Here is a 14,369-nt window from a genome sequence, read left to right on the forward strand (position 1 = left end):
TATTGCCTCTATTTATCAAGGAACGATGATCTATAATGAACTTTACTTATATATTAGTGGTTAGATCTGCAGTCTCTAAACATATGCTTCATGATGCTCATGAAACAGCACAATGTATCAGGTAGCAATGGTCCTTGCAGTATCAGAGTGAGCAACAGCACGATCACAAAGAAATGCTCGTATGCAATATTTACTAGGCTGGACTATTAGATTTCAAGTTTCATGCATTTATTCTCTAGATGACAGTAATACATATCACCAGTTGGATGGAGTCTCACTCTTCTAGGCCACACTTGATGAATATTTTAGTGACGGACATGCTATAGCTATAATATTTGCTGAAGGTACAACACGAGTCATCGACTAATGCCTAAGTTCACATGACAAGATTTTAATGCAAATTTTTCTCCCGATTTCCCCGTTCTGACAATTATTCCGATTACTGGGATGAAATTTAAGATAATCTTAAGAGGTATTGCTGCCATGTGTGGTGTGTGAAGATTGGTCTAGTCCATTCGGAAGAATGTCGGGGACCACTCTAATCTAAAATTGGGAATACTCAACATGTTGAATTGACTTGTCTCAATGCCGCAGAACGTTTGGTGTTCCTCGAGGAGAAAATGCATTTTCTCGTCTCCTCCATTTAGCCCCTTTGGCTAAATGGATGTGACATTTAGCCAAAGGGGACTTTAAAATACACCAAAGACATGGCGAACCAGAAAATTTGGTTAACATTGGAGACATAGTTGTAGTGTTTTTTCTCCGCTATACTCCAGAAACTATTGATTTTTCCTAGTCTGTCACATTTATCTACTCTCAATTCTTGTTTGGTGAGATTTTAGGAGATTTTCTATTTGACATTTGAATATTGGCGAGTTTGTGTGTGGTGCATTGCTCATGCCATGTGGTTGAACACCACACACTGTACAGCCAAACCTGTTATGGCTAAGACATTTTATTGCCATGTGTGTGGTCTCTCAGGTTTTGAAAATCTTGCCGGGTAAACTAGTCATGAAGTGGATCAATTGATGAGAGGGAACTGTGCTGCTCCCAGAGAATGTGTACAAATCTGATTGTACACAGGAATAGTTTTCACAAGTGATGTTTTTACCTCATAGAAACAGGCTCCAAACACTATGACAAGAAAGTGGTAAAGGATCCAAATTGTATTTGAAAATACGCAAGGACAAGCACATTTAAGAATACCTTTTGCTTGAAATACTCATTCTCATAATAATAAAACTAATAATTGATAGTAAAAATGAATTTGTTAAAACTTGTAAGGCAAAGTTTATTTAAATTTAAAATATGATCAAGCCATCAACCTAAATGCATTCTTCTGGCTGTACTTGACGTTGCTTTTTCTCTTATGGAACGACAAGTTATACAGAAACATACATCAAAGAAAAGCAAACTGCCTAACAAGAATTAAATGCTCTTTTTGTGCATTTTCCTTCAACTGGGCTTACCTGACTATATAAAAGCCTCTTCAAGTCAATATTGATTAACGCTGCTTTTGAATCACACCTCACCACCCTCTTGTTTTCAAGGATACATTTCAACAGCCTGCAGCTACAAAGCAGTTCTGACCTCTGTCTTTTATTCATTGCTGCCTGTTGTTCTTGTTGGTTCTCCCAAAAAAAGGTCCTTTAATTCTAAATACACTATGACTACAAAGACTTTCCTAAAATTCATTTCATAGCTGTCCAGCCACAGGAGGCTCTACAGCTTGTGTTCATGACTGGGTGTCCTGGATTTAAGGAATCAAACAGGCTTCCTTGTCGCCCATCCCCCACGCCACTTTCAGAGCACCAGGAAAACAGAGGAAGGCGTGCTGAGCACCAGCTCCCCCTCCACACACACTGCTCCACCAGGCATTGCCAGGGCTTGTGGGATTAAGAATGGAACACGATGACAGACAAAAACAGTCCTCTGCACTTCCCCACTCTGCTGTCTTTTATACCGCAAGAGCATAAAAAGGCTGCTATGAAGCATACAAAAGACACAGTGATAGATCCGCTCTGAGTGAACAAGATAAGTGTGGGTGAATAGCTACACAGATCTTTATATTATTCTTGTATGACAATGTCAGCGTCGAAATTGTTCAACAACAAAAAGAAAAAGTGGAACACGCTTCGACGTTTGCTTGACTTCGCAGGCGAAATGCTTTGTACCGCCCAAGGCTGACAGTGTCGATTGTCTTACGGTCCGCAATTAATTCTTCACTGGCTAATGTGAAGAACTTTAGTTAACTGTTACTTAACAGGCCTTGAGAAGTGTTTCAAATGGGAAATAAACTGTCCATTCCTTTAAGATAAATAAAGCCTTTGCAGTCAAGTCGGGAAAAAGAACATCGCCACTGTGTGGACCATTTCCTGTGACGGGTCACGGCATCCCATTCGTCAAGGGTGCTCTCATTCATAGGATGGTAATAAAAGAGAAAACAGCAGTGGGCCTCTTTGCATGCATCACATGTCAGATTGCTTTAGGGAATGCAATGCATCTCCATGCCTGCTGAAAGCAACAGGCTGTCAAAGAGCAATGTCAAGAAGCCCAAAGCGCTGGTTCAGATTGCATTAAATAGATATCAATGAAAGACAGTTTTGTTTTAAAGAGCTGCATCCATGGCTTCTAAAACTCACTAGAGAAAACAGAAAAGCCGTGGTATTCTAAACACGCCAATCAGTCTTTTCATTCTACTTTTTTTTCTTTTTCCTTTGGTTAAAATGTCAATGCTTTGATCTAAAGAAGAAACAATACGTATACATCCATGCAATTTGAATGTGATCCGTCAGAGCAAAAGGCGATGATAGAGATTCAACAAACATCACAACGGAGTAAAATGAACAACCTACCTTCTCATTTTTAATCTTCTTTAACGTCTTGCATTCACTGTTAACATTTTCCACCTCATCTGGTTCAGTTTTGGAGGTCAAAGCTGGTACTATCCCAACAGATTCAAGTGCAATATTCCCCATTTGATTAGCATCTGCCAAGTCTGTTGATTGTGTGTTCTCAAAGGATGCATTACGACTATTTCCCAAAGCAACTTGGGCCTGAGATACGTCCTTCTCAGAGACACCAATTGCCACGACTGGGGCGCCATCTGTTTTGTCTTTCTTATTTTTCCCCCCGGCTCCTTCCTTGTCTTTTTTACCACCGAGAACACCTCGGGAGGCCTTGCCCCCTTTTTCCATGTTCTTCCCGGAGGTGGAATTGTTGCCGGCAGCGACCGCGCTTGCTGCTGCACCTGTTGGTTCCCCTTGAGTCCGTCCGGTGGGCTCCTTTTTCCCCCCATCCGCGGAAGCTTTGCTGCTATTGTCTTTAGAGTTCTTGCTGCGCTTGTATTTGGATTTGCTCTCCTTGCCTTGAGCGCCGGAGACCGGGCTGACGAATCGTATGTTGTCGGGCAACGCTGCCACTGCGCTGGGTGGTGCCGCCATGCTGTCCTTGGTGCCAGACATCTCAAGTTTGTCCTTCTCTAAGTCCGCGTCGAGGTCGATGATCAGATTTCCAACACCGATATCCCACTCATCCCCGCTGTCGTAAGTGTCCACCGCATTCGAGTCCACACCTTTCCCGCCTGCAGTGCCACCACTTAGGGACATTTTAGTGCCAACGGCCCAGGAATGCCTCGGTGAGGTCCGACACCCTCTCGGACGGTTGGGAGTCAGGGGCAAGGGTCAGAGAATCTTCACGTTCTACTCCTTTCTGTCCCATTTAACCACATTGTGTCCTAGAAAGAAAGAGAGAAAGAAAAGGCACAAATTAATCCAACAATTCAGACACAGAGCAGCGACAGCATCTCAGAACACAGCAGCTCATTGTAAAACAAACGTTTGATCGCGAGCCAGTAATTCTTGGATGATCACTGTGCAAACCACCACGGTAATACCCACTGGTAACAGCTCCGCTCCGAAACCCGCTCTCCATAATCACTTCCCACGGTCGTCATGGCAACCGTGGGAAATGTAGCCTAAATCCTGCTTTGACAGCCAAGGTGGCCCCCGCTGTTCTGAATGACTGACTTTCTTTTCACAAAGCGCCGCAGATAGTGTCACTGCTGATAAATAAGTAGCTGGCCGATCGCACAGCCCACATGCTTTATAGAGCTGTGCCTTTTCAACTCTAGAGCACAACAGTCATGATTCAGGAGAAAAAGCAGGCTGCTGCATTTGCTTACAGAGCATAAAACAAAGGTAATTGTTTTAAAGTAAATCAATACTATGGTTTTACACAAATTTCACTTGTATCTGATTGTAGACGAGTTGGAAATCAGCAGGAAAAAAAAGCAAGGGGTAATCATGTGGATTTTGGATTGTTCTCTCCAAATATTAATGAATAATGAATTGAATAAATACAGTGACTGGTTGCAGAAAGCTACATGAAAACGACAGATCAAAGTGAGCCGGTTGTGTCCATTTGTGTAAAATATTTCCTACATCTTTTTTTGCATATGCGACATTTGAAAAAATCCTGGGAAAGATGGGAGAAAAAAACGGGGAAGGAAATAGATGTCTCAATGGGAATCACACAAGCTCATCAGCTGCAGTTTACAGCTGCACTAGCGCTATCACAGTTTTTCCACATTATGCTTTAACCTTCACTAATATGTCACACTGGAAATGGAAACATTTTAAAAATAAGCTGCATTAGGAACTGAGGAATTTCTGTAACCATTATATTTTATTTTGTACTATATCTAGTGGAGTAAAATCAAATAAAATTTTATTTGTATAGCATATTTCAGCTACAAGGCTTTACATCACAAGCACAAAAACACAAAGTATTGCAACATAGAATCAATCAAAATATTACATTAAGTTAAGTGCCATCGTTAAATTTGCAATTGATTACATTTCAAATGCAACTCTAAACAGGTGGTGTTTTAGTCTAGATTTAAAGGAAGTCAGTGTTTCAGCTGTTTTACTGTCATGAAGTTTGAGTCATGAAAAAATGGCTTTATATGAATTTTAAGGTATAAGCCAGCCTATTTTACTTTCTTTTATTCCAAAACAAGAAGACCACAAGTTCTGCACAACAGATATTACTTCTTTTTTTCCCCATACATAGGCATAACTGCTAAAACACTGCATAGTGCTCCTTTGAACAAAATAATATGCTGATTCGGGATGGCAATTATCAAATTGTGTCCCTATATGGTGAATTTTGATCCAACATGACAGAGATAAATTCTGCATTGAGACGTTTATAAACTCTTTTTTTTAAAAATCACTATTTTTGGGACTGCCAAGTTTACATTTCATTCCACTGCATGAAAACAGAAGTAAAAATATAAATCCTTAGTATGGATTTATTGCTGTTATTGTGTGTACTTTACGGAGAAAACTGCACTATTTAATGTCTTGAAGTAGCCTATTCAATAGTTCCTACGTTTTTCTGCATGCTACATACAAAACAAAAAAATAAATGTCATGGAGTGAAAATAGGAAAGGCTACTCTTCTAGTATGGGTGTATTTGAGACATTTAGAACAAAAATAATTATTGATATACTGAAAAATGTGACAAGATATAAGCATTTCATATAAGTCATAGTGGATTCCGAGATAACTGGGTTATCTTTGTTTGAATTAGATTTTTTTTTAAATGACACAGAAAAATGCATGTGTTGCTACATCAGGCTAGTGGTGAAACGGTCCACAAAGAACAGTCAGACATTTAATTTCAAATTCACACAGGCCGATAAAAACTTTTAAGTTTTATAGAATCACATATAAAGTTAATTTGTTCATCAAGAATGTCTCTCAAGTTCAAGTGTCTAATCGTCTACCCGATTCATTTACTTGTGTTATATTCAGCCAGGCTAAACTACAAATGTTCACTCACTTTGACGTTTAAAGCATGTGTTACTTTGACTCATTCAGACTGAATTCCCACCACATCTGAAGGTCCTTTCACTTTGTTACCGTTGGCAAAACTAATTAGGTCAGATTTTCGGTATGCTGCTACGACAAAGAAACCTTGTTGCTAGTTTTTGAATTTTAGAGTTAGAGTTAAAGTACATGAAAAAAACACATCTCTAGACACAGAGGACTGTTCCTTTTCATTAAACATCACTCATCTGTCATTAGACTAACACTGCAGAAGGGTCACAGATTGCAACCCCCTGCCCTGCAGTGACGGAGGTAAAACTGTTGAACAATCATTTAATCACTGCGCCTACTTCTTCCTCACAGATGGTTCCCCAAAGGAACAACAGGCAGTGGTAGGTTTTTGGTGGGCGGAGAGCTACAGCTGTCCCCGTAAAGCTGCTTTAACAGTTGTGAGGTCCAATTTGTCCAACACCTCCACAAAGGAAAGATTGTAACTCTATCAGCAGTTGACCCACTGTACACCCCCCTTAGCTAGAACTGCAGTGCAAGTCTCTTTTGGGAAAGAAAAAAAATAAATAAATCTGTTGAGTAAATGCCCCAGCAAGTGCCTCATTGAGCGAAAGCCATGCCTGCTGCAGAAGTCCCACAGGGCTTGTCCTTTTCTTTTTTTATTTTTACAGATCAAGTTTCACTTTGCTTATCTATCAGCAGCCATGTAGGGGTGACTCTGGCTTGACGGTGCTAATGTGAAGACAAGGAATAGTAAGTTCACCAGGCAATACAACTAAATTAGATAAGGAAGTGGGGGAGTCTTCTGAGTCACGAAACAAAAAGAACCAAGGCAATTCCCCAGTTTTTTAAGAGTGTTTCCAAACCTGAAAGTTTGCTTTGATTAGGGAACAAAATTTCAACATTTGTTACATTTTCAGCTGGTGTGGTTCGCTTTCACAATGCGCTGTACCAAACAATATGAAAATTAATTTACATTGTGGCGCCACTGCACCAAGAACTACTGAAGGAAACAACAAAAACCTCAGAAGAAGACATGAGTTCCATTTCCATCTTCACGAAATGTAAACAAAAATGAAGTAGCATCAAATTTTGTAGGATTTCTCGTTTGTCTTTGGTTAAAGACCAGGGGCCATTTTCTAGTGAACATGAAACTCACACATTTGTTTTGGCTGTATTTACCCAGAATGCCCAGAATGCAGGAAGCTATAGTCTGCTTCCTGCTTTTGGAGCGGTCTCTTGTCCACTTGAATTCCCATATAAATTCGAGACATGGTAGAGTTCACTTTAATTGAACCAAGACCTAGGTTTTTAGGCAGACCAGAGTATACTTTTTTTGGTCCTAACAAGAGTTTGACTCTCCCAACAAACCAGACTTCCTAAGCAAATGGACAAGAGTTTGCTTAAAGTGGTCTGAACCCCCACACTGTTTCAAAGCAATGGCTGGAGATCAATAAGGCTTCTGAGAATACAAGTCACTGCTAGCATTAACTGTGGTCAACTGAAGGACTCAAATGCAACCACATAAAAGCTATAAATCAAAACCAAAAAACATAATGGCTTATGACAGACAGCATTTGTTTCAAATAACAGTGTAGAGTTTATATTTACTGTTTAGCAGATGCTCCCAATGTCAAGATGAGGCAAAAACATTGATTGTTAAATGTTAAAGTTGAAAATTCTAGGAATATATTAAGTAACAGGAGTTGGATATTTGCTAAAAAAAAATCAATCTTTATTGGCTTTTCTCCACTATGGTAGCTGGTATAATTAAAATTATAAAAGACCTTACAGTCTCATTATGCTTGTACTTTTTCATTGAGGTACAAAGCCACTCACAATTATTATTTCTCATGTCTAATCCCAAGTGCTCAAAATCTTAAGGACAGAGAGGAGATTCGCCAAAGTTACTTTTAATTGTCTTGTACAGACGGAGAAGAAATCACGGGAGATTTTAATCTCTGAAATGCATGCCCTGCATAGTTGCAGTGCTATGCGTTGTTCCAGCTCCAACTAGTCAGACGATGAGTTTTCACGAGGAACTGGGCCAGAGCCATCCTCCCACGCGTTACTGAAACAATAAACCAAAGGGCAGGAGCAAAGAGACAGTTTGTTTATCTTCTGTCAACTTCATATTCTTTCAAATTGAGAATGTATACGTTTACTGACTTTGGTCAGGAAAAATAAACAGTTTGGAGACCTACTGTTAGGGTCTCAGATGTAATTTGACTTAAGAGACATGGTTATTAGTTGTGAGAAAAAAAACGGATTATTTAAATTTGTTTATAAAGTTTGAGTCTATTCATTCCAAGGAATCTATCAAACAGGTCATCAATGGTATAGGTCTGCTTTTTTGGTAGATTTTCCACCATCTGAGGAAAGGAAAATAGTCGTCGCAATTTTCAGCAACAGTATCGCAACTACATGTTTTCCTGATACTCTGCAGCCCAACATAATACAAATAGGTAAATTTTTAACTAAACTGTGCACTTCCTGCATTTCCATTGACAATTTAGCAGCATGAATTGGAAATACGAAAATAAATTTGCACAATGGAAACCTTGCCAATTCAGGAAAAACTGTTTTTTGGATAAAAAGTCATGGAACAAGGTTCAAATGTCGAAATTAATGTATTGCGCAAAACTGCAAAGGAAGCAGTTTTTTCGCATCACACGAGTCATAATCAACAACCAGATTTTACTACTGGCAGAAATGACAAAGAAGATGTCAGGAAGTGGTAGGAGGATGAGGGTGCGGCATGTTTTTAATGACTCATCCCGTAAACAAACTTATTCAAGTGATTCTAATTGCATTTTGTATTTACTGCAATAGACATTTGCACACACTTGTAATGGAAACCAGGCTAATTTGCAAATAACTGCAAAAGTCTTGCTGATGAACTTTAGCTTTTAATCTGCTGGATTGACATGAGGGATCTAAGAACATGTACTTTATAACCATATGTCAACTGAATAACAAAGTGCCTCAGCACTTTGAAGTCAAAGCGGGGCTTAATGTCAACCAACGAACCACAAATCATTCAGATAGGGATCACCTGCATTATTTTCACACTTCCAAATGTTCAAAAACTGAAAATCACACTTTTTCAGTGTGTAAACCGATCAACAAACGGCATACTCTTTGATTCATGTTTTAAGTTGAATACAAATCCAATAAAGGTTGGGAACACATGCTTTGATGCGTAAATTGCAGTAATCTTGTATTCTTTTCATTCTCTGTTGGATACAGAACTACCACTTCAATCAAAGAACCGGTAGCACTTCTTGTTCAGGGTTTGTTACATTTCATTCTTGAAAGGAGCAGAAAAATCTGTAGCAGCAAGTAAAAGCCTCATCGGTGCATCCACCCACTGGCCGTTCTGTCTCACGTCCCTAAGATACAGCCGTTTCAGAAGGACTGGGTCATCATTAAACAAGTTATTGTTAGCAGAGTGACTCATCAAATTACTCAACATATTTGACATAAATTAGTTGCGATGGCTTTGGAGAAAGTCTAAGAGTCCTCACTGCATCTGAGGATAAAGATAATTAGGGGTCTCTGACTTCCACAATGCAGAAAACACAGAAGGAAAGTTAACACGGTTGAATGTAAGACTTAAGTTTTGTCAGCACCAGTTGACTGGTGGAACAAGGATGTTACAACCACTTGTAGTGAAGAATAAAACAGATAAAAGAAATAGAAATAAACAAAGGCTCTGATCGTTATGGAAGGTTTTACCGTTTGCTGGTTTTCCTGCGTGACGTATTTTGGTGTTCAGTTAACTCCAAAACGGAGATTTTATAAAATGTGAAAACATGATTATTTGCTTTGCGCCGATTGAGTTCTTTAAATGATAAAAGAAAAAAATGACAGTGAAAAACTTTTAAACACCTTATAAAATCATTTAATACTCCGTGGAATTACAGCAGTTATATTTGTGAAACATGAATAACAGCAAATGTGGATTTCTGGTTATGAATTTGTTGAACTGTTTTAATTACCTCCATAATCACACCCCTTTTGGGTAAATAAATATGGTTAAAATGGAAAAAATTGGAATTCAGAGAAATAAAAACGGGAAAAGTGGAATGAAACGGAAAATAAAATGGCTTTCATAGGGCCCTAGACACTGTTCCCTGGCCAAAGTGCTAAGTAGGAAAATTTTGCATTTAATAACAAATCCACATCTTTTTAAGCAAAACATTCTTGTCACCTGGAATTTGTTCTTTTCTACTATATTTTTCCTTAAGATATTGCCTTTTTACTCTATCGCTGAGCCGTAAAAATAAATATATATAAATTTATAGGCCTTGAGTACTTTCAACTTGGCAACTTTGGCCCACGTGAAAAAAAAGTTTGGACACCACTGGCCTTAAAGCATTTACTTTTTGAGATACATAAAATTTTATGTGCACCTTATTTAGTTCCTACCACATGCTTAGAGCCAGAAAAGCCCCATTCACAATATGCTTTAATAAAACCTAGCTGCTTTCTTTTGACACACCACAGTAACGATAGCAAAGAATGAAAATATCCTGTCTTCACTTACTGTGAAATGTAGATCTGTGATTTGACATCCTATCAAAGCAAACCAGTGAAATCTGTCAACTGTGTTGCTTAGTGTCCTGGTTAACTAATGATATTGGCATAAAATGATTGTTTATTTATTTATTTATTATTATTTTAAGCATTCAATCGCCATATAAACGGTTTTCTGATGGAGAATGAAAGTTGTAAGCAAACACAATGACTCAACTTGTAAAACATCTTTTTTTTCTCTGCAGGTCATGTAAAAGGGAACACCTTATCTGGAAAGGCTCAACAGAAACCTTAATGTAATTGGATTGTGCGCTTGAGCTGGTTACCAGAATAGAAATGCACCCAGCCAATCCAGGAGATGGGAATCAGAAGTCTGTAGGGTGGCTGGATTCCTCATTGGTTAATAATTTCACCAACAGAAAAAAAGAAAACTGTCAGTCTCTTGGCATCATTCTTACATCAGAACTGGATCCAAAATGCAGTTTTGTGAAAATAAGCAACATCCATAAGGTTTCTCTTACTGACAAGGCTACAAGTAGAAACTGAATGAATTTAGCATATAATTATTTGCAAACCTGTATTGAAATGTAAAATATTTAATAACCGTAGAAGAATGGAGTATTCGAGAAACTGCGTCTTCTCTTCTTCACTTCCTCTCAAGAAGAGTCTGTGCACAACTTTTAGACAAATTACATAAGTCACTGATCAGTCTGTGTTTTTCTGTAAGCTCACCCCCGCCCAAAACAATTTTAAATCTCATCTAGCATCTTTTGAGAGCTGGAGACTTGAGTGAGAATCAATCATGCATATTCAAAACTTTGCCCACGGGGGTGTGCACACAAAAAACAGCATGACTATTAGCCAGAGCCGTGATTGCAAAGAAACACTTTAAAATCCAGTTTGCTTTTATTATATTCGAGAGAGAGAAAAAAAAACGCTAGCTTGATTGCAGCAGAGCTGTAATTCCAAAAGAGACAATCTATCTTTGATAAAACTATATCAATCAATACAAATTTATTTCCATAGCACATTTCAGCTATAGAAATGTGCATCATACAGTCACCACTTAAGAAACAAGCAATAAACATTACATAATGTCAAAAGCCATCATCAAAATCATCAAGTAAATACACAAACATGTTGATCGATGTTCCACTTACTATTAATCAAAACAGCTGGAATTGTAATCTTTATTTGAAGAAAAGTCAATGTTTTGGCTGTTTGCAGTTTTCTGGACGTTTGTTCCAGATTTGTGGTGCATATCAGCTGAATGCTGCTTCTCCATGTTTTCTGGGGATGCAGAGCAGAAGACCTGAGAGGTCTGGAAGGTTGATATAGCAGTGACAGCAGATGTCTAATGTATTGTGGTACTAAGCCATTCAGTGATTTATAATCTAGCAATATGTTGAAGTCTATTCCTTGAGCTACAGAGAGCCAGTGTAAAGGTTTTAAAACTGTAGCGATGTGCTCCATCGTCCTGGTTTTGGTGAGAACTTAATGCGTTGGTGCAACAACCTCTCAATATTTGCTGGTGACCTATAATTTGTATATTTAACCAAAATTGCTCAATATTATAAATATATGAGTGGAGAACCCTGGTATAAAATTAAACTGGGATGCAAGTTTCAATCGTTTGCTGTGTTTAGCAGCAAAATTAATAAGGTCCATTGGCCTCACTTTGCTCATGAGCTGTGGAACAACTGAGACTCCTCTTATCATGCACAACCATATCAATGCCTTCCTTTTATAAAAAAACATGCCAAATTAATGTATGATCATTTCTGAAGGGTTTGCTAGAAATTGAGATGCATTCACATTAGTGCAACAATAAAAATACAGGACTGTCAAAACAGCAGGCACAGCAGATTATATATATATATATATATATATATATATATATATATATATATATATATATATTAGTCCCATAGCCTCAGCGGTAATGTAAACTTTCTAAAATTTCTAAATAAGTTATAGTAGCAGTCATCTATTTTTCAGAGCAGCACTAATGAGGTAAATGTGGGGATAGAGTTAGACAAACATCTCGAGGTGATATGTCAGATTATTGTCTGCTGGTTTTAGAAGACACTGCAATTATGTTGTGTGCTTAAGTCTCTTCTTTTAATGATCACCAAGAAGTTGAAAATATGAAAATTGCAGAACTAATTAGCCTCTTTTTTTCCTCCCTCTTTAAAACCAGCTCTGCTTCCTTTGATGGCCATATCTACAGTTAAAAAGACTCGCTTCCGGGGTGCTGTGGTGGCGCAGGGGCAAAGCACAACCCATGTATTGAGGTCTTAGTCCTCATGCCGGTGGTCGCAGATTCGATTCCCGGCCTGGTGACATTTGCCGCATGTCTTCCCCTTCTCTCATAATCCTCTTTACTTTCAAATAAAGGCCATTAGAGCCAACAAAACCTTTTAAAAAAAAAAAAAAAGACTTGCTTCCAGGGATTAAATAGGCAAACTGAGACAATAACGGGATGTGGACTTTTAAAGTAAAACGTCCTCATCTACCTACATATATTTTTTCCCACTTGTATTTTAATAATTAATTGTACTTTTAGGGAATAAAGGAATACATTTGAAAGCAACTTTAACTTGCACTTGTTTTCCTGAGAGTCCAAATAAATAATCCAATGGTGGTGTATTTATGATAACTTCTGTTGGAGCAGATGAAAGGAACATCCACACAGAAGCTCCTGTGTTAAAAAAAAAAAAAAAGAAGAAAAAAAAAAACTCAGACAAGGTGCCAGATTGATTTTTCCTGCGTTCAAAGGGGCCTGGAGCAGAAACAGGAGCAGCTCCATTAGCATGCTGAGCCATTCCACTCCACGGCCGTTTCTGAATTACACAAGCAGTCACCAAGATTCTCAGAACACTTCTAATTATCTGAGCTCTCGCTGGTCTATAATTGAAGCACTCGGTTTGAATGCGGGTTGACGTGGTAACGGCAGAAGCGTCCGCGGTGGTGCGTTTGTTTGTATTTGTGGGTCAGTTGTAAAGGAGGCTCACTCGGTGCATGGGGGAGTTTAAAGACTGATTATATATCATTACAGCGTCCATCTGTGTTGCTGGGTTCATATGTAAATATACCTGTCTGCAGAGAGCTTACAGACATGAAGACAAAGACTGAGGAATGGAATACAATAGTATCGGAGTAGATATTTCAACTGACCCAGATTAGTTTGACTTCTTTCTTTCTCATCCCCAAATAGCACTTTCCTATTATGACTCTACCACAAAAGCCCCTTTGATTAGGGCTACACAATATTAGAAAATCTTGCGATAGCGCCAACATTGGTAAATATCACAATGCATGCCTATTTTCTCCTTTCCGTTCTTTCTCACCATTGCTTCCATGCCTATGATCTTTAAAATTTGGGACAAAATCATTTGTGTCCAGTGTGAGCCTTTCCAACTGGCTAAATATTTCAGGTGTGTTGCGTTAATTTACTTATTATAGTGAAAATAGAGAAGTAGATAGTTTAACCTGTTGAGGAAAAAAATAAAATAAGTAGGGTGTAGAAGTTAATCAGACTATAACAAACGCAGCCCCACCGCTTGTGCACAAAGCCCCACCCTGCTCCGCTCACATCAATCACACATCCCACATGATTCGCACTTGACTTACTCTGCAATTACAACAAGCGACAAGGTGAAGCTAGAAGACGTTAAACAACAGCTAAGAACGAGAGATGGTGCACTGCTAACTGAAATGGTGGTCGACCAATGAAAGCAGAAAAATCTTAATTTAAATAATATGTCAGGTTTACGTCCGGCTCGATCTAAACTCTACATTTGCATGAAAATGCAAGTTCATGACACTTGAGATTTATTGGTCGACAATTATTGCACTCCGAACAGCGCTTTGTGATATTTTGCGATGATATAATAATCATGTCGTTCTTCAAGGCTCTGCTCCGGCATGGCTCTGACCTCCTGAGGTTGTAGCACAAAAAGTACGTGGTGAGCCGGAAAGACGCC

General features: G+C 38.6%; 1 protein-coding gene across 1 annotated transcript in view; it reads right to left on the minus strand.

The window, feature by feature from the left end:
• The window catches only part of znf609b (zinc finger protein 609b), a 96,457-nt gene that overhangs the window by 66,325 nt on the left and 15,763 nt on the right, over positions 1-14,369 (minus strand). The window contains exon 2 of the mRNA XM_008404680.3: positions 2,856-3,736. Within this exon, the coding sequence (XP_008402902.1) occupies positions 2,856-3,608 (753 nt within the window). The 5' untranslated portion in view covers positions 3,609-3,736. The remainder of the gene's footprint in view (positions 1-2,855; positions 3,737-14,369) is intronic.

This window comes from Poecilia reticulata, chromosome 3, assembly GCF_904066995.2.
Source record: "Poecilia reticulata chromosome 3, P_reticulata-male-v2, whole genome shotgun sequence".
NCBI lineage: Eukaryota > Metazoa > Chordata > Actinopteri > Cyprinodontiformes > Poeciliidae > Poecilia > Poecilia reticulata.